The 18962-nt window shown below is 42.1% G+C and overlaps 2 protein-coding genes across 7 annotated transcripts in view; one reads left to right on the plus strand and one right to left on the minus strand.

The window, feature by feature from the left end:
• The first annotated feature begins 621 nt into the window (after positions 1–621).
• On the plus strand, positions 622–13708 carry rab14l (RAB14, member RAS oncogene family, like). Its single transcript, XM_051411773.1, has 8 exons — positions 622–743; positions 5934–5992; positions 7181–7234; positions 7980–8157; positions 9052–9118; positions 10453–10540; positions 11013–11043; positions 11163–13708. Exons 2-8 carry the CDS (start codon positions 5941–5943, stop codon positions 11338–11340), a joined length of 648 nt encoding a protein of 215 aa, XP_051267733.1. The 5' UTR covers positions 622–743; positions 5934–5940; the 3' UTR covers positions 11341–13708.
• A 159-nt stretch (positions 13709–13867) lies between these two features.
• The window catches only part of abl1 (c-abl oncogene 1, non-receptor tyrosine kinase), a 34336-nt gene continuing 29241 nt past the window's right edge, over positions 13868–18962 (minus strand). For all 6 annotated transcript variants that reach the window (XM_051411771.1, XM_051411770.1, XM_051411768.1 and 3 more), the window contains 5 exons: positions 18396–18580; positions 18013–18165; positions 17829–17918; positions 17547–17675; positions 13868–17340 (listed from right to left, as the gene is read on the minus strand). In XM_051411771.1, the coding sequence (XP_051267731.1) occupies positions 15659–17340; positions 17547–17675; positions 17829–17918; positions 18013–18165; positions 18396–18580 (2239 nt within the window). In that variant the 3' untranslated portion in view covers positions 13868–15658. The remainder of the gene's footprint in view (positions 17341–17546; positions 17676–17828; positions 17919–18012; positions 18166–18395; positions 18581–18962) is intronic.

An 18962-nucleotide genomic window follows, 5' to 3' on the forward strand; every position in this document is an offset into this window, starting at 1 on the left:
AAAAGTTTAATAAACAGCTCATAGGGCCACTTTCCTTATGCTTATTGTTTGCATGTGACAAATATGTAATTCTCTCTGATTAATTACATATCAGTTTGTTTTCCACATGGGAGACACACCAACCCAAGCAACGTTGTTGTGACTAGGCTATATTGTTCACTGTTTGTAAATTAAGCTAAACATTCATTGATTTTATATAGTTTCCTAAATTTGGAAACGGGGAACCAAATAAACAATACATTATTTTTGGGCCATAAAATGGTTTAGATGGACATAGTGGACTAAACCTCCCATCTCTGAATTAGAGTGATGTAAAGGTCTTTAAAGGCAAATATGACGGTGAAACAGCAGTGTAAGTGTAAAGACCCTGAACCCATGTCAGTCAGGTGTAATCAAATCCCTGAACCTTGATCCCCCTCTGTCTTACATATGATTTCACCTAAGTAATGATTTCACAATCTGATGCGATACATAATCGGTATTAAATGATGTACAAGCACAGTATGCATGCATACACCTGTGCAGGTGAGGTTGCCTTTCACGACACAGTGCACACTATTGGTGCACACACCGCAAATCGCCGCATATGATGCTCTTTGTCCCAGAAGCCCATTGTATACAGCGGAGGAAACCCTGTGCCGTGAGCAGCCATCTTGGATAGACAGATCATACTTGAGCCAGGATAACCTGCATTCCTCTTCTGAACAGCTCAAGAACACAAAGCTCAAAAGACTTAATTTCTGGTAAGGACAGAAAAAAAGGAAACACTTGAACACACTCATACACACGTACAGAGTGTCTGATAAACGTCGAGACACTGATATTTAAATTACGAAACAGTTGGAACAGTTTAGCCAGCTAAATGACAAGCTAACGACGCTAGCTAACAGATGGCTAATACTAGGTTGGTGTTTGTCGGTAGCTTTCAAGAACAGGAGATATTACCGAAAGCACCGTTTGTGGAATATTATTGTAGGCGACAAATGACTTGCTCGGCGATGACTAAATAGGGGTTGACAAGCTAACTAAGCTACGTATCTAACGTTACCATAATCCAACCACTGCAGCTAGCTGGTGAACTAGCATGCCTAAGCTATCGCTAGCTGTCGATGGTTTGCTCTATGGTGGCTATTGTGAAAAGATGCAGAAGCCACGTTAGTTTTATAAATTAGTTATACTAATAAGATGGCATTGGCTCGATTGTGTGTGTGTTGGCAGGGGCAACCGACTTACAGGCTGTAATTTATGCGATTTGTTGTCAAGATACATCTACAGATGACAGCAAGCAGGTAACTAACGTTAGCTAACGTAAACTTAGCTGTCAAAACAGCTAATCTAGGGCCGTGATGGTTATCAGAGACGATCATGTAGCTACCAATCAAGTAAATGTCACGTTTTATGTCCTTTTAAGCTTAGTAACACTACTTGCTTTTTGTGTGCTAACTAGTGGCTTAGAAATAACTAACCAAACGCTTGTCACTTGGCCGGTTGTTAAGCTAAGCTAGGCACCGTTGTTGGGGAGCAGGCATGACGTTAGTGTGTCAGATTAAAGAGTTAACATCAGATACTACTGTAGTGTCTGTTTGGATGTGTGTATACAGACCGTCTCTCTCTCTCCCTCTTTTAATTTCTTGTATAGAAGTGCTCATTTTTAGTGCAGCGTTACACATAAGGTCCGATAATTCCTCAGCCAACAGTGTGTTAGCCTACACTTTGGCTTTACTTTTCCAAACAACAGATGTGAATCATTTAGAAACGGAAGTTGGCGACAGAATAGACCCTTCGTGACTCAAACATTTGCCTTTATCTAACATAAAATGCCGCATCATTTCTGTTTGTTGTGCCAATGCACTCTCATTACAAGCAGGCTTGAGCTGATACTTGTGTAACAACGTTACTTACATATTATTTTGTATTGATGTTCTATAATCATAATAAATAAAGTAAACCATATATTAGGTTTGTATGTATTCTGATAGTGTGTCTGTCTCGCCTATAAACTGCAGTGATGATCTCATTATATTGTTTTTAGGGCTTGAAAGGAGTCACATGATTTGAATAGTGGGCCTGAACATCATGGGAGGCACTGTGGCTATACAGTATGTGTCATGATTTCCTGACAGCCCAGGGATTTGAATTGCCCACAAGTTGTGCATCCTCTCCTCTATAGGACGTGTCTGTTGAGAGGAGAAAAGGCAGGGCCAGTATTTCTCTGGAGAAAGATTCGGTGTGTTAAAGAGTAAAAAAGAAGTGCTGAGGCTGCAGTCTGGTCACATGGTCTTGACTCGCCTTCTCCTTGATGGATTCTCATGGGGTTTTATTTCTATGTAATGAGAGGGAAATGAAAAAAGGGGGTTGGGTCTCACTACTGAATCACATTTAGTTTTTACTCAGGTTGGGGGTAACTTACTTATAGCTTACTTTCCAGAGCACAGAAAACCGTCACAGTGGGTATAGAAATGCCACATGAGGGTCATGTGACAGGAGGCATTGTGGAAAAAAAAGGCCCTCAAATGTTAACCTAGGACTTTAAAAGATTGCAGTAGTGTAATTGTGTGACTTGTTCATGTTATCTGTTTCAATTTGAAACCTGCTCAGTGCAATTACACTGACTACACTGATCCTCAACTGATCCTTTATCTCATGACCTGCACACCACTAGTGGCCTTTGCCCAGGAACCACAGATGAAAATGAGATTTCAGTTATAGCTATTAGCGTTTTTGCTATAGCTAAAAGCGGATTTTCTAGATATAGGCATCTGGTACAATACATGTATTGTGCATTTTCCCTACTAAATAAACTAACAAACAAGCAAACCTAATTTATATCTTTTCATCATATCAATCAGGCTATGTAGAAGCCCTGATGTTTAAAAAGCTACTTCATACAGATTTCTTTAAGCTTCAGTTAGATACTTTGTGTTAATTGCCTGAGTAATTACCAAATGTCAGGTCAAGTTGCAGAGTTGTTGGGCGATTGCGAGTGTGAGCCAAGTCTTTCCTGGGGCCACCAACAAAAACATAGTTATAGCCTGCTCTGGAATCCCTACATAGTTCCTTACATTGTTTGAAATGATAAGATTCAGCAGCTTCTGCTCTTATCAAAACATTATATTTTTCTTCAGGTAATTAGAAATATACCTTGAGGTGTCTTAGTTTTCTAATTGTATTATTTATTCTCTGAAAATAAGGATACTCTTTTATTATGATGTTTTCAGGCATCGTATTTTTAGTACTTTCCTCAAAGGGTTGTTGGTGGCGTCATTATGAAAGGACCTGACCCAACACCATTTTTATTTGAGCAAATGTTTTGGGTGACACCTTGACCTGAATTAAGCTGAACTAAGTAGCCTTGCAGGCCCTCTTCCTTTCCTGTCTCCAGTCTTTGCTGTTGGTTGTGTCAGCATTAATCTGGCCAGTCAAACGTGGTCACTGAGCTGCAGATGCAGATATAGGGGCATAACACCAGCACTAGGCTCTGATGTGGCACAGTGATTTCAGTTTCCAGGAACTGCTTTAACTGCAGCACAGTTTTCACTGAACTGCGGATCACAGAAAAGCACTGGTTTAAGGTGGACTATCTTTGCCAGGAACACAGAAACCATCAGGCTGCCGAATGATTATGCTCCTGATTGTTCAGCCTGAATTATTTACTTATCTACAGCAGTTATGCTGTACGGCAGCACCTTGATACAGATTTATAGAGCAGCCTTTATTCAGCACAACTACAAAATAGCCTTGATGTGAGGAGATGGCATTGCAATGCAAATTTTATGGTGAAACTGTTCATGAGAAAAACTGCTTGCTTTCAAAAGCAGCTTAATTGATGTCATACATGACCCAATCATTTATTTATGAACAAATCTGTGCATGTTCAAAAAGAGCTTCTCCCCCTTGGCTGTTCGTCCAGCGTATTTGTGTGAATGCACAATTTAAATTGACTAGTAGTGGTGATATTGTGTGGTAAATCTGAAGGCTTTTCCCTACATGCTTTATCTGTGTGCTATGAGTGGAGTGTGAACAATGAAGCATCACTTGGTATCAGATAGGTGTCAGGGCTATTTTTAGCCTAGCTCTGAGCCTGTGATGCTGGAGGTGTTCCTCTGTACATGTAAGTGCCACACTGTTTACTTGTAGACAGACTGTGTCTAATGCCATCAAAATTAGCCGGTGTTGCTGTTTTGGTCTCTCATTATTAGAAGACGCATCACCTCCATGCACCCGTCACCTCCCTTGTCTACAGGTTTATACATTAGGTAATTTTAACAATGCCTACTGTCTCTGAAGTGTGGGCTACAGAAGACAGATGTACCATTATATTTAATAAATACATGTCACTCTTGGCCTCAGTGACTTCTGAGATTTCAGTCTTTAATCAAGAGAGCTCTATTTTTGTTGGGAATACTCTAATCACTTAGGCCCAGTGAACCAACCCACTTGATTTAATTTTCACTCAAGCCAAGTGAGTATTGGTGCATCGTGTGAAAAGCTGCCTGAGCTTTGAGCTCTGAAATATTTTTAATACTTAAATGTGAAGTATGCTAACTTCAGCTGTAGTTATAGCTAACAGTTGGGCTTCCCCATGTTAAATCGAGTTGTGTTGGGTATAATATACATAACTCTGTTAAAAATGTACATCCTGGTGTATTATCTTTACCGTATTCTATCAGTTAGCTAACAGGTGGCACTCTTGAAGGGAAAAAAAGTTTGAAAATAGATTTTGACTCTACAAAGAAATTAGTTTCTGTACTATTGTGCAAGTAATACAAAGTAATATAAAGGGGTAAGGAATCATTAAGGATAATTAAAGTACCAGTGTGTAGGATTCAGTGGTGAAATTGTAGATTGCAACCATTTGAATACAGCTCAGCCTTGGCGAAACTTGGCAGTTCAACATGACGAGTATAAGTTTGTAGATGAACAGTCAGGTTGACACAAGTGGTAAGCATGCATTTACATTTAAGAAACTTAAGCAATTTGTCATTGGTCACCAGACTGTTAAAAGTAAATGACTAGGGTTGTTTTTTTCCCTGCATTTATTTATGTAAGCAGAAATATGAAGTGTGTGGGAAGTGCAGTCATACCACCTCCTAACTGACCAATCAAATGAAAAATATTAGTGTTGACTTTCATTTTTGGTTGCTTGTACAGTCTCAACTGTTGCAACATAGGAATTTAAAAGTAAGTGAGTAATCCCATGATCATGAGCTACGGGCAGATATTTGTGGTTTTGTTCAAGGTCACACTTGCTGATATTGGTTAGCACCATATTTCTAAACAGGTCATTTAAAATGATTTAATACTTACTCAAATGTACTGGACTGTTTACACACAATGTATGTGTTTTGATATGTTAATTGACATTCCTACAGAAGTATATTATTGCTGTACTTAAGCATGCATTTTTAAAGAATCTGGGCTCACATCATTATGGTCCTATTGCTCTAATAGGATTATGGCCTTGTAGAATAACACTTTCTCCTTAATGACCAATTTAAATCCAAGCATGTACAGAACTTGCTGTGTTTTTATTTTTACGTAGACATGCGCAAATTAGATTTTTAAGCCTCACTTCAAGTATAGTACTTGTTTTTTGTCACTTGTATTTAAATGTATAATACATTTGGTTATAAACTGTGTAGCACAACTGTTTTGTATTTTTTTTTTCATATTTATTGTTGATGCGTAACCAAAATAAGTCCTTAATGCTGATTCAGTAACCTAGCATTCAGAATGAATGTGCTCCGTGTTGAGTTTTAGTGCTACAGGTGACTGTTGTCATTGTTTGTAAGATAAAAGAAGGATTTTTACCCAAAAAATGTAATTACATTAAATTGCATGCATTACCTGGACAGCTTTTAGATAGGAAAGCTGCAAATTACCTTTACTGACAGCTTAAATACCTAAATCTTCCTCTCTTCTCTCTCTTTCAGAGCCACAATGGCCACCGCACCATACAACTACTCCTACATTTTCAAATACATCATTATCGGTAAGTGAGCAATGCCAGTAAGTATTTAAGGTCTCCAGCGCCTTGGAGCCAGTCTATTGATATATCCCACTTCCAAAGAAAGGTCTACTTGAATCAATTTTGTGTTTACTGTAGTGTATGAAAATTGACAAACACATTAGTCAAAGAAAGCTGTTGGTCCACTAAGGTTTTCAATGGCTTATTATATCATCTTATATCATCTTTGCAAAATCAATTGCCAATATTTTAATGCCTGACTACACTGTTCTCTTATGAACAGTTACAGTGCAAATAGATTTGCATTATATTCCACCTTTGTTGAGATGTTTGTTAACACAGGGGCTCTAAGTGAACCTACTACTGCTTTTGCTTGTACATACATTTACAGACAGACATATGCATAAACACACCCACAGCTCCAGGTTATTTATCCTCCTCTTCTGTGAAACCTAAAACACCCTGCCTCAAAGCTAACACTCGGCTGAGATCTTAAAGGTGTGTGCGGATGAATCAGCCTGGAGAGATGGTGTCTTGCTGCTTTACTTTTTTCTCATGTTTTTTTTTCCTTCACTAAACAGTAATGGAAACTTTCACAGTTCATTATTGAAAGTATGATTTTAAGATCTCGTGATCCTGCTTCCTGTTGGATTTGATACAGTTTTCTAAGCTTCTGCTTTGTGTTTTTATCCAAATTACTGATGAAGGTTTTTCAGCATTTTCTTGTGTGTGAGAGTATCCCTTGAAAGCATCATTCCTAAATTTTTGCCACACTTTTAATACCAAGGTAGTCAGACAAAAGTATAGATTTTTGTCAGTATTATTCACCGCTAACACAAATACATTTGTGTGCATTTGTTTGCTTGCATCATTGTTTTTAGGTCCAGTTTTAAATGAAGGACTCGGGAGTCACAGATGATTACACAATCAGGATCAAGACACAACACAAATGTACCATTAGTCTGTGTTAAAATGGCTATGAACATGTATTGTCAAACTCTGTTGGACAGTACACATTATATTTAAGTCATTTTCCATCACTCTTACTGCTCCACATTAGATTTTAAGTATCATCGTTGCTTACTGTCCCTGGGGGCTGCTACATCATGCATGGGGGCAACACTGCAGACTTGAATAGAGAATTGTTCTTTTATGTCCTTGGTTGACCTGAGGTTTTTTGTTTTTTTTCTCTTCTGTCTCTCTTCTCCACAGGGGACATGGGGGTAGGGAAGTCATGTTTGCTTCACCAGTTCACAGAAAAGAAATGTAAGTGCTGCCATGATTTTGACTCCTTTTCATCATTGCTTGATCCTCGGTGTATGTAAGGTTGCCAGGTTCAACTAGAGTGCCTAAATCGCTTTAGATTTCTTTATACGCCAGCGGAAGTCAGCGGCATAGAAGTCGAGTGTGAGCTCAACAGTGAGAGACTCTTCTTCTGTGTGTGTGAGTCAGCTGCAGCCTCCCCATTACCATTCAGCTCCGTTTTGTTTAGTGCTACTATTAACAAGCCAGATGCTGTGTTCCTCATTCACTCGCCACCATCACATCCTGCGTACACACACACACACACACACACACACACACACACACACACACACACACACACACACACACATTGGAGTGATTTAGAAATGGTTTTCAGTGTCAGTTTTTAATGAATTTTGACGGTTTCGGGGTTGATACATAAAATTGACAACTGTGAGTATAATGACTCTAAAGACTGTGATTGATTATTGATGCACCTGCTGGCTCTCTGCTCTGGAAAGACACATTACATCATTGTAAGCAAAAATTAGGTACGAGTTGTTTCATCAGCCTGATGAAGGAAGAAAAATGTCAATACATTTCCTGTCAAACTAAGTGTACATTTCTTTTCAGTTTAAAACTTGAATAAGATGAAACGTTGCTAATTCTATCAAAAGGTGAATAAATTGAAACATAGAAACAGTGAAACTAATTGACACAAAATATTCTAATTCAATTTATGGTTAACCTCACTTCCTCTCCCCAGTCATGGCGGACTGCCCCCATACAATTGGTGTTGAGTTTGGTACAAGGATAATCGAAGTGAGCGGTCAGAAGATCAAGCTGCAGATTTGGGACACAGCGGGGCAAGAGCGCTTCAGGGCCGTCACCCGCTCCTACTATCGCGGAGCTGCAGGGGCACTCATGGTCTACGATATCACCAGGTACAGGATACTGGTTATGTGTCAGTGTGTGTGGGAGATACAGTTACATGGTCTTAACTTTACACCAAAGCTTTCATGTGACGTATGCGACAACCTTTTTTAATTTAATGGATTTTTTATAAAACTATAATACTTGTACTTAAGAGGAAGGTTAATGGAAGCAAACACATCTGAGAGTCAGAGGCCTCCCTCCTGAACAAATATGAACAATTTGTCTTACAGCTTGTGTCTGACCTTCTTGCCCAAACTGTTAGATGGCAGTGTTTGTTATGTCATGCATGGTTGCTGTGAACACATCTGATAATTCCATATCCTGTAATTAAATGGTGTGGATTTAATAACCGGTTGTTATATTTGTGTTATTCTCTATAGTTCAAGTTTCGTTATTGTTGGATATGGTCCAGTCCCATTTAGAGGGTACAGTGTGTCAGTGCAGTGAACTCCAGTGCTTTTGTGTCTGCAATACCTTGCTGAAAAACAACTTAAAGACAGTTTGGTAGAACTCATTTGTACTTCAGGGCCAGTTTCTTTGTTACTCATTGACACAGTGGTTGTCATTCAGATCCAACTGTAATGCTGAAGGAATGGTACATTTATTGGACATAAAAGATAGTAGATTAGGCTGTAACTTGTTTATGCTAGATAGTTAGGGTTGTCAGTTACAGACAGAAAGCAGTGGGGTTTGTATGTTTCACCTGTGTGAAACTGCATAAATATATTTAGAACCCCCAGATTCTTTACTCTTTGTAATGATGCTGCCCTGCTCTCATTGTTACACCATCTTTATGATGTGGCAGCTGCAGAGTCTTTCCTGATCCCTCCTCAGAGATGGCATGATGTTAAGTCTTTGCCTGTCGTCATAGTAACCTCTGTCCCTCTGTTGATGTCATGCAGGAGAAGCACGTACAACCACCTCAGCAGCTGGCTGACTGATGCCAGAAACCTCACCAACCCCAATACTGTAAGTACACAGATTAACATCCTTTCATTTTGCACACTGCAGTTATTGTGTGTGTCTTCTGCATATCTAAACTGTGTCTCCCTGCTCTCTGTTTATTTTCTGTGTCATTCCTCTTATTTCTTTAAAGTTATACCCCTTTTAGTCACGTCCGCTGCTTCATTTCCTCTGTTTCCCCCTGTGTCATTCTCCCCTCCCCTGTTTGGAGCCACAGAGCCCTGTCCATTTCTTAAATTGGATTTTGTGGTAAATATGATTAGCTCTAAATCATACTGCTCTCATTTACTGTTCCTTCAATATGCCACTTCCACTCCAGGTTTTTAACATCAAGTGGAAAATGTTTATCTGGTTTATAAACAACAGAGAAGTCTAGCTATTTTCATACACATGTATGGGTTTCTTGTGGAACTGTCTTTTCTTTTGCTCATTTTTATGGATAAATGTGACCCCAAGGTAAACCATATTATGTTATGAATATCATCATGAATATCATTTAATGAGTTCTTTTGGGGGTAAGGGGTTTCTGTCAAGTGTTCTTAGAAACTATCCACAGAAGCCTATTAGCCTAAGCTGTTTTTTTGCTGAAGTAGCTTGTCTCGACCATGCGGTGGCAATGTTGCTGTCTAGTTATGGTCTGTGACACAAGTGTCAACATGTGCTCTTGCTTCAGGAGATGTTTATTTGGCTGCTGTTGTTTAAGATGGGAAACATAATGAACACATTATTTGATCATTTGACTGACGCTGTCGTCATCTGAATGAAAATAAGTTATGCAAGACCTCTTGTAATTTAGCAAGAGCTTCTAAAAATGTGCTCCCACTTTAACCAGTAACAGCCAACAAAACACAAGATGTAAATTAATTAATGTCAGTATCAAATCAGCACTCTCTTTTATGCAGTGGAAATGGAGCTCTCTTATCATCAAATTTTCCCCACAACACTAGTAATCATTAGTTGCTGACACAATGAGAATCTTTGTGAGAAATTCTGAAATAAAACAGGGAAAAAAACAGTTAAAAGACTTGAATGGTTTATGCTGAACATGCAGCAGCTCCAGAAGAGTCTTAAGGAAGTTCATTACATTACAGGTCTAATTACATCACTGTTGCTAGGGGCACCGTCTTGTGTGCTCATGTGGGGGTGTCAGTTCCTCAGTATATCTCTCAATTGATCTCTTAACAGACAGCTCCACAGAATAACAACTGCTTTAGGAAGAGTCTTCCTACACTGCCTTCAGCTTTCTTAGCTCTCGGAGGCTTGGAAAGCACATTTCTCCCTGAGAGACCATACCGTCTACATGATTTTCTCATTCTTCTGTTTTGTCAATTTATTCTCAGGTGATCATTCTCATAGGAAACAAAGCAGACTTGGAGGCCCAGAGGGATGTCACGTATGAGGAAGCGAAGCAGTTTGCCGAGGAGAACGGTGAGCCAGACACAGAACAGCGCATGTTCGGAAGGCTGAAGAAACGGTTTCCCATGCTGTTATACTCTAATCATGTTTAACTAATCATAAGACACTCAGACTCTTTCTGGAAAGAAATCTTCCAAAACTGCAACGGTTTAAAACATTTCAACAAAACAATAATCCCAGGAATCCGAACAAAATGTCCAAATATTTAGAGTTAAAGTGAGATCCAGCCTGTGTTCTTTTCACAATGTTTATAATCGTAGCCCCTTATTATTGATTTCAAGAGACAAAAGTGAAGATTAATATCCTTCTGAGTTTATATTGCTGAGACATAAACTAGGAGAAGGTGACTTGAGGAAAGATTAAGTGAGCAGAGAAATGAACTGAAACGGGGGGGGGGTCAGTGAGAACTTGGTATTTGAGGCTGTTGTGAGCTTGTAACAATGTTTTTTACTGACTGTCATTTTGTCTGTTTTATGTTGTACAGGGCTGTTGTTTCTGGAAGCCAGTGCAAAAACGTAAGTCTGCGCAGCTTCAGCCATTTCAGTGACTGCAGGACATGAAATATCACCTTGCTTACATTCTTAAACTCCCAATTGTCTCCTTTCTCACGTTGGTGTTTATGCTCTGTGTTCAGAGGTGAAAACGTTGAGGACGCCTTCCTGGAAGCTGCTAAGAAGATCTACCAGAACATCCAAGATGGCAGCCTGGACCTGAACGCTGCCGAGTCGGGGGTCCAGCACAAGCCCTCGGCCCCTCAGGGTGGACGGCTAACCAGCGAACCACAACCCCAGAGGGAAGGCTGCGGCTGCTAATGACCAAGCAAAACCCCCCTTCATCCTCCCTTCCTCTCTCTCTCTCCGTCTGTCCTGCCCGCCCTCCCTCAACCATCTCTCCCCCCCACCCTCTCCATCCATTCCTCCACCTCCGTACGTCCATCCACCCTCCTCCATTACTGCACCAGGAGCTGCATAAAAGCATGGGCTGCGGAGGGAAGGAACGGGGGACGGATATCGACTTGGGCCAGACTGAGCTGGGCTGTGTGGACTACATCGCTTCCCTCCTCCTCCTCCTCCTCCTCCTTCTCCTCCTCTCTGCCTGTCTGTCTCCCTTTTTGCCGTCTCACTCATCCTCTTTAAACTCTGTCTGTGTGTCGTCGTCCCATAACTTTCCTCTTTCGCTCCCCTCCACTCTTTGTGCACCATCCAGTGTAGTTCCCCCCCCTCACCCGTCATAGAATCGTAGACGCCACCACGCATTACACGGGTTACTGACACTTTAGATAGATGTAATGTTCATACGATAATGATAAACCGAGACTGTTTTTTATGTTTGGTTTTATAGCTATATATGACATGTAAACACCGCATTAAGTTTCATCCAACTCCGATCAGTTCTTTAAGAATCGGCTCTAAATTATATTCTCAAACTCCTGACGCCTTTCCTGCGTGGTTTACCAATCCAGCATTTTATCGAGGCATGCGGGTGTGATATCTCACTCGCTGTTAATTTTTGCGGGATTTGACAGCGAGGGCAGTGAAGTAGTGTATCATGCAGCCACGCAGTTAAGAGGCTCTTAAGTGTGGCGTCAAAGAATGTGTAGCCCAGTGAGCTATTTTCAGCAGGATTCAAACCTGCTTGTGGCTTTTAATTCTGTTTCTGCTGCTCGGCACAAAGTGAGTTTCTTTGCACGATGTGGCAACACTGATGCTCTCAGGAGAGAGAGAGGGGAAAAATATTTAAAAACCCAGGAATTACCCACAAATTCCTTGTGGATGATTCCTCAGTCTCTCCCCTGAGATATCATAGGAAGGAATATTGGGTGTTTTCCAGCTTGTCTGTGTGTGTTTGTGAGTGTCTGTGCATTAAGAAGTTGGGAGTTTGTTATGACTAAGATAAAATGACACTTTAACAAACAATGGCATTTCTGTTTCTGATAGAAAGATTCATTTACATGTTTCTTTGCACCAGCTCTCCCTCTCCTCACCCATCTGATCCGAAAACTCTCCCCCAGGTCATATCAACAGTTTGTCTTTACCAGCATTTTCTGTCATTGTTTGTTGCCTTATTATAATTAATGTTATTACTCTTTAATCTTCATTGTTTTCGCTGCACTCGCTCTTCACACTGCTGTTGGACCCGATTCAATATATCAACCCTTTTTTAGAATAATTATTGCATTTTACTGGATAACCGAAAATGTACAAGTGGTGGCTCACATGGTCTAAATATCTATCAGCAGCATGGTCTTAAGCCCACATCTCGACTATTCAGATGTAAAAACAAACTGTCAACACTCCTTTATCTCAAGTGCTGCACTGAAGAGCTGATCTGTTGTTCATTTGGGCGGTTGTTTCTCTGCCTTGTATAATACAACACCAAGCAGCATGTCCCCCCCCCCCATCCGAAACAGTGAAATTGTCGAAATCCAATTATGCTTATTTTTTTTTTTCCAAGTACAATTTTTCTGTACCATAGTGATTCCCTGATTGGACAGCTGTACATATTGCTTCTTAACTATTGGTGATGACCTCGCTACTTGGGATTTAGAAATTTATTTGCTGGCTCTGCCAAGATCTGTACAGTTGATGTGCTAGTGGGTTGCCTGTAATTCATGCTTGGGAAATTCTGTAACATAGTTTCTATTAATAAATGTATGTAAAGGACAGACACCTAGACACCCAACCACCCCCAACCACCCTGTCTGCACACTACTGAACCCGTCGATTGGTTGAGGGGAGAGGAAGTGGATTGAGATGATGTGCAAACTAGTATTTATGTCTGCAAACTTCTATTCCTCATTTCTGTATGGAGTGGAGAATGGGGCACTTTTTATGTTTATATTCTGTTTTCTTTTTTCCCACCCAGTCATTGCTCCTCCACATAGGAGGGGCCTGCATCGCTGTCTTAACTTTTGGGGAGTGGGGATTGGTTTGTTATTGTGGGAAGTCGGTGGGCTGGGTCTTCCTTTTTCCTGTGTCCCACCTCTTTGCAGTCTGAGTGACCACTTCCTGCTTTTGTCTGTCCACAAGTACAAAAAAAAAAGTACATATGTATAAATTTTTAAGGAGCTGTGCTAACATTTAAATGCGTTCTTGAGTGTATATGATTTTAAAATGTTGACATTTTGATTTTAATGACAAAATACTCTAGACAGAAAAAATAAATTATACATAACCTGTTGCTGTGTGTCTGTTTCTTGATCTGTCATTGGTTCTACAGAAACAGGCTTTAATAAACAGTCTGGAATTGAAATACAGAAAATGGTTTCTCAAGTTGAATTTTAACTACTGCCACTTTACTGAAGATAAGGTCACACAGAAACAGCACTTCACTCCATAATGTGTTTCAAGTAGCACAACGGCTTTGTATTTTATTGCAACAAAAATTGCACCAAGGCTAGAGGGAGAAACAAATAGGAAAAAGAAAAAATATTTACAAAGGAAAGCAAAGTTTGTCTACAAAATTGGTGAGGAGGCTTAGACACAAAAGTAGAGTAGTGGTATGGTTGGTAAGGGGGAGCAATAATTAAAACAAACCACAAAAAAGAGCCAACACTGACAGTACCATGTTGAAGTCAAGGCAGCTTGTGGTTGACTTGTGTCCTCAGGCATCGCAGTCAGACGGCACGTGGGGTGAGACGACTACAGCACAAATACTGGAAATGTCCAAGAGTTGAAGACGAGCGTAAAGGAACGTTGGTCGGTGTTAGAGTGGAATTTCGTGGGTACTTTTAGTCTATAATGATCGGCTTCTCACTTATACATTATTTTGTAAGACAGCATAAACAAACATTTCAGTCCAGTGTTTCCCCCAGGATATATATTTTGCTGGGGTGGAAAGGCCTCTGAAACAGCATTTAGACCATGTGACATGAACCCTCTATCCAAACTAATTCTTTCAGGCAAAGAGGCCCTTCAGTGGTCGGAGAAACACTGTTTCAGTCGGTGATCCCTCTTTACAGAGAAAAACAGCATGCTGCTGCACGGCCAAACTGCTACTGATGGCTTTTGTGACTGGCATGTAGAGAAAGTTGAATCAAAGTGTTTTTTTTTTTTTTGTTTTTTTTAAAAAGGTCCAGTCTAAGGACAACATAACACAACAGTCAGATCCACTGAGTTGCAGATCGTGCACCCTGGTCCCTCTCCAGTAAAGACTGGAGACAAAAGTTTTTGGTATGGCAATCAAACATTTAAATCCAAAAAAACAAAACAGAAACAAATCTAACTACATTCCTGCACTTGTAAATTGGCAAGTCTTAAACAGATCTGCCAATAGTGTTCAAGGCACTATTTGTTACCCAGGTGTGCAGTGAAGCAAAAAGGTGAAGGCCAGAGGCTCATTCTGCCTCATTTGCTTGCTCCCATTATTATTTTATGGCACATGGTTGCAAATACTGCAAAAAAAATAAAATAAAGCATTCATACAGAACAAACACTAACACGTTTTCTTCACTCAGCACACAACCACTGATCACTGATGACATGGTACAAAGCAATGGAAAATGTTGGGATGTGTTGGACAGAAGCATCAGGTTGTGATTCCGGACGCTCCCCAATTCTTACAGGTGATAACAGAAAACCATGATATCAGTAATTTTAGTGTTAGAAGGCATCCTAGAACAAGATGAGGTTAGGTGTTTTGTTTTTGTTCACTGACATCAGCATTGATGGAACAAACACGGACAGTGATGGAAACAAATATCACAGGCCTTCTTTTCCTACTAGTGTCACTGATAAAGGGGGAAAACACAACTAGAACACGTAAGACATGATCATTTCAAAAATGATTGGTGAAAGGTCATGTTGATAAAGAATTGGCCCCTATACTCTCATTAAGGCCAAAAGATAGCGTTCATTAATGGTTAAGGCTTTTCAATATTGCAAACACTGTCTGACGACATCTAGAGAAAGATTCCTTTGATTCCATCCACAATAACCACAGGCTTAAGTGTTTCAGAGCGTACTGTAGTGGGAGACCTACACTCTGCTGCGGCTCTCTCGCAGGCTTTACCCTCAGATCTCCGACATGAACTCAGGATGAACCGCAGTTCATGCGCATGCTCAGAAAAAAGGGTAATAAGATACAGTTCATATCAGTTTTATATTTTGGTAGTCTAAGATTTGTATGGCGCTACCTCTGAACAATGTCACTGATCTCTTTGACAGAGGACAGCAGCTTGCTGAAGTCCTGCTGTGCATTGGCGCCCCCTGTGGCAGTGGGGCAGATTTGCAGCTCACGCAGGCTGTTCTCAAGCTTGTTGATGGCCTCGCGAAAGGCAAACTTGTTCCTCATCTGCTGTATGGAGTCGACGTAGCTCATGCAGTACTTCGACAGGTTCTTGCCGGCCTCTAGCACGGCGCTGTGGCTACCCGTCTGCTCCGAGTTGCGGCAAATGGCTGCGCGGAGCAGTTCTGTGCCTTCCAGCACCATCTCGCGCGTCACGGCTGAGTTGGGGGTGCGCTCGGCAGCCTGGCGGGGTGCAGTCTTGCGGAGGGAGCGTCGTGTGTTCACTAGGGGGATGAAAGCAGTCGCCGTGGTCTGATCGCCGGGAGAGGTCAGGGAGGAAGAGAAGCCGCCGAGGCTCTGGCTGGAGAGGGAGGTGGTCACTGAAGTGGAGGAGGTGGAGGTCTTTAACGGTTGAGGTTTGGACATGGAGCCCAAGGGCAGCTTCTTGGAGCCTTCGCTGAGGGGTGAGCGGGCTTGGTCACTGGCAGTGGTTGTGTGGTGGGGCTCTGAGACAGAGGGGATGCCCTTAGCTTTGATGTCTGAGGTGGTGGATGAGGGGGAGGGAAGTTCTTGAGTAGGGCTGCGGGAAATCTTGCCCGTTTTGGCATTGGTGGGTGGTGGAGGTGGGGCTGGTTTGGGTTTCTGTAACTTTCCTCTTTCCCTAATAGATGAAGAGTCCACAGTGTGCTTGTGTCTGCGGGCCCTGCACTCTTCTCCAGCTGCTCCTAAAGCAGGAAACACATTGGGTTTGAGAAGCTCAGCGTGGAGAGCGCTGGTCTTGGAGTTCTCCAGCCCCGTCACCCCTGGTCTCCTGACCACCTTGGGTGTTAATGCCTGGGGACTGGAACCAGGACTGGGATCAGTGTCTTTGCCTAAGAAGGCAGAGGAAACATCTGATGATGTGTTCAGACGCGGCGGAGGAGTTAGGGTGCCCATCCGCGGGGCATTCTCCCCTTTTTGCTCACTGGTTCGCTTGCGTGGCAGAGCTGGCTTGCCCCCGAAGGTGCCTGAGTCAAAGTGGCGCTGGCCGAGGTCTCGCGGCAGTGTGACAGACTTCCACTCAGTGCCATCTGAGCCGGTGGGCAAGCTGGAGGACCAGAGAAAACGCTTGGAGTTAGACATGGATTCCTCCTCGCTGGGTGGCGTAGTAGCTGCTTTTCCTCCAGGACCGGGCACTGCGGGAGCTCCCTTCTTCCTGGGAAACAGAGGTCCCGGGTAGGTAGGAGCCCCATTGGTGATGCCCCCTGCCCCGTTATTGTTAGTACTCAGGAACTTTGCAGAGTCGAGGCCATGCGTGACGTCATTACTGGCCAAAGACGCACCATTGTTGAAGGCGTCACTGTCTCGGGGATCTGGAGTCACGCCCCTCCTGTCGGGGTAGACATCCATCTCTCTGAACGAGGAGCTGCGTTTGGGCGGAGCTGGTGCGTTCTTTTTCTTTTTCTTGATGAGACTGAGAAAGCCACGTGTCTTGTCCTTGTCTTTGGGTAGCAGGCGGTCATCCTCATTCAGGTTACTGTCCAGGAGGGGGCGCTCTTTCCTGGGGAGCATGGGTGAGGACACAGCTGCCTCGGGCTCCACTGGGTCTGAAGAAGAGCCCAAAAATTATCAGTGATAAAGAAGAATAAATACTTTCACTAACTACTACAATTACAGCATTTTCCTTTTGCTCAAACATATTTACCTTTTAGTATAAAGATTAAGTTCACTGCATACGCTATTCCTGTCACATATTTTAGAACAAATTGTAGCAGCAAGGGCGGGAGGAGCAGTGGGTGCGAGTGCATCTCACCTGGACTGTCTCCATCCCGGTTGTCCATGTTTTTGCGGAGAGTTCTGGTTTTGGTGGGCAGCTCTGGGGCCTGCTGGATGGAGCCTAGTGTCCCCTTCTTCCCTTTCTTGCCCAACTCCTTCTCCACCTCTAAAAATACAATTACAGTCAAGATTTTACAAGCGACCAAATATAACTTTCCACATCTTAATAACTACGACAGAAGAACCAGTATCTTTTGGATATCAGAAAATAACAACCACAAGGAAAGGTGCTTTGGCTATAAAAGAAAGCAGCACTGACCATCAGAGATGCTGGACTCCTGGAACATGGTCTCAAAGGCTTGGTGTGTTTCAGCAAAAGATGGTCGTTCTGAAGGGTTCCACCTCCAACCTGACAGGAAGACAAACATTTTTTAAAATAAAACAGTCCTTCCAATAGAACAGAGTGCCTCTAATCATATAGATAGATGAGTTTTGTTACTCACAGGCTGTCATGAGCTCATAGACCTTCTCGGGGCAGCCCTCTGGTCGGTCCATACGGTAATCTTTCTCCAGCAGCTCGTAAACTTGGGAAAGGTCGATGCCGGGGTAGGGGGACATGCCGTAGGTGGCGATCTCCCACAGCAGCACGCCAAATGCTGGAGATGTGGGCACAAAGCAGTTAGTTGTGTGGCTCATGCAACAATCAACAACAGAAACATGTCAAGAATGAAATGACTGGAATGTAAAGTCATGCTGGGAATATGTGCAATAGTATAATGAATAAGAATTGTTCTCCCTTGTTAAACAGGAACCTGAAAGTAATTAACTACTCAAGGAGGAACATCAGGAATACATTTTAGGATTGTCTGAATTCAATCAAACTTACCCCAGACATCAGACTTAATGGAGAACTTATTATAGGCCAGACTCTCCGGAGCGGTCCACTTGATGGGGAACTTGGCCCCAGCATGAGCTGTGTAGGTGTCTCCGGTCATTAGCCTGCTCAGGCCGAAGTCTGCAACCTTCACCAGGTGGTTCTCCCCGACCAGACAGTTACGGGCAGCTAAGTCCCTGCAGGAGACAATACAGAGAGGCGAAGGAGTGATAAACAGGAGGGCATGGTGGAATCCTGACTCTTTACAATCAGAAACAGACAATAATCTGCTCCAATCAATTGTGTGTTATTACAACATCCACTGCAGTGTTGGATTTCTACAGATGTTTTGCATGGAGCAGAGTCACAAGCTGTGTCTTGTCAGGTTTAAAAATTAAAATGCACTTTGGCAAATACTAAAGACATAAATCATCTCATCTCTTCAAAAGGATCTTGTTAAACGTGCCAGAACAAACTAGCTATGTTACAACACCGACTTGTCTGTGATACAAGTCAGTCCTCCTGCAAGAACAGATGGGAGAGTGAGAGGAGAGCAGCACAGGAATGAGAAGAAAAGAG

The sequence above is a fragment of the Dicentrarchus labrax genome, unplaced genomic scaffold (assembly GCF_905237075.1).
Source record: "Dicentrarchus labrax unplaced genomic scaffold, dlabrax2021, whole genome shotgun sequence".
Classification (NCBI taxonomy): domain Eukaryota; kingdom Metazoa; phylum Chordata; class Actinopteri; family Moronidae; genus Dicentrarchus; species Dicentrarchus labrax.

What these genes read in the sequence shown, in the direction of transcription:
- rab14l (XM_051411773.1), top strand. Translation starts at nt 5,941, where the DNA reads ATGGCCACCGCACCATACAACTACTCCTACATTTTCAAATACATCATT. An exon ending in TTTCAAATACATCATTATCG is followed by an intron (nt 5,993 to 7,180) that starts GTAAGTGAGCAA and finishes TCTTCTCCACAG; the next exon opens with GGGACATGGGGGTAGGGAAG. An exon ending in GCAGTTTGCCGAGGAGAACG is followed by an intron (nt 10,541 to 11,012) that starts GTGAGCCAGACA and finishes TATGTTGTACAG; the next exon opens with GGCTGTTGTTTCTGGAAGCC.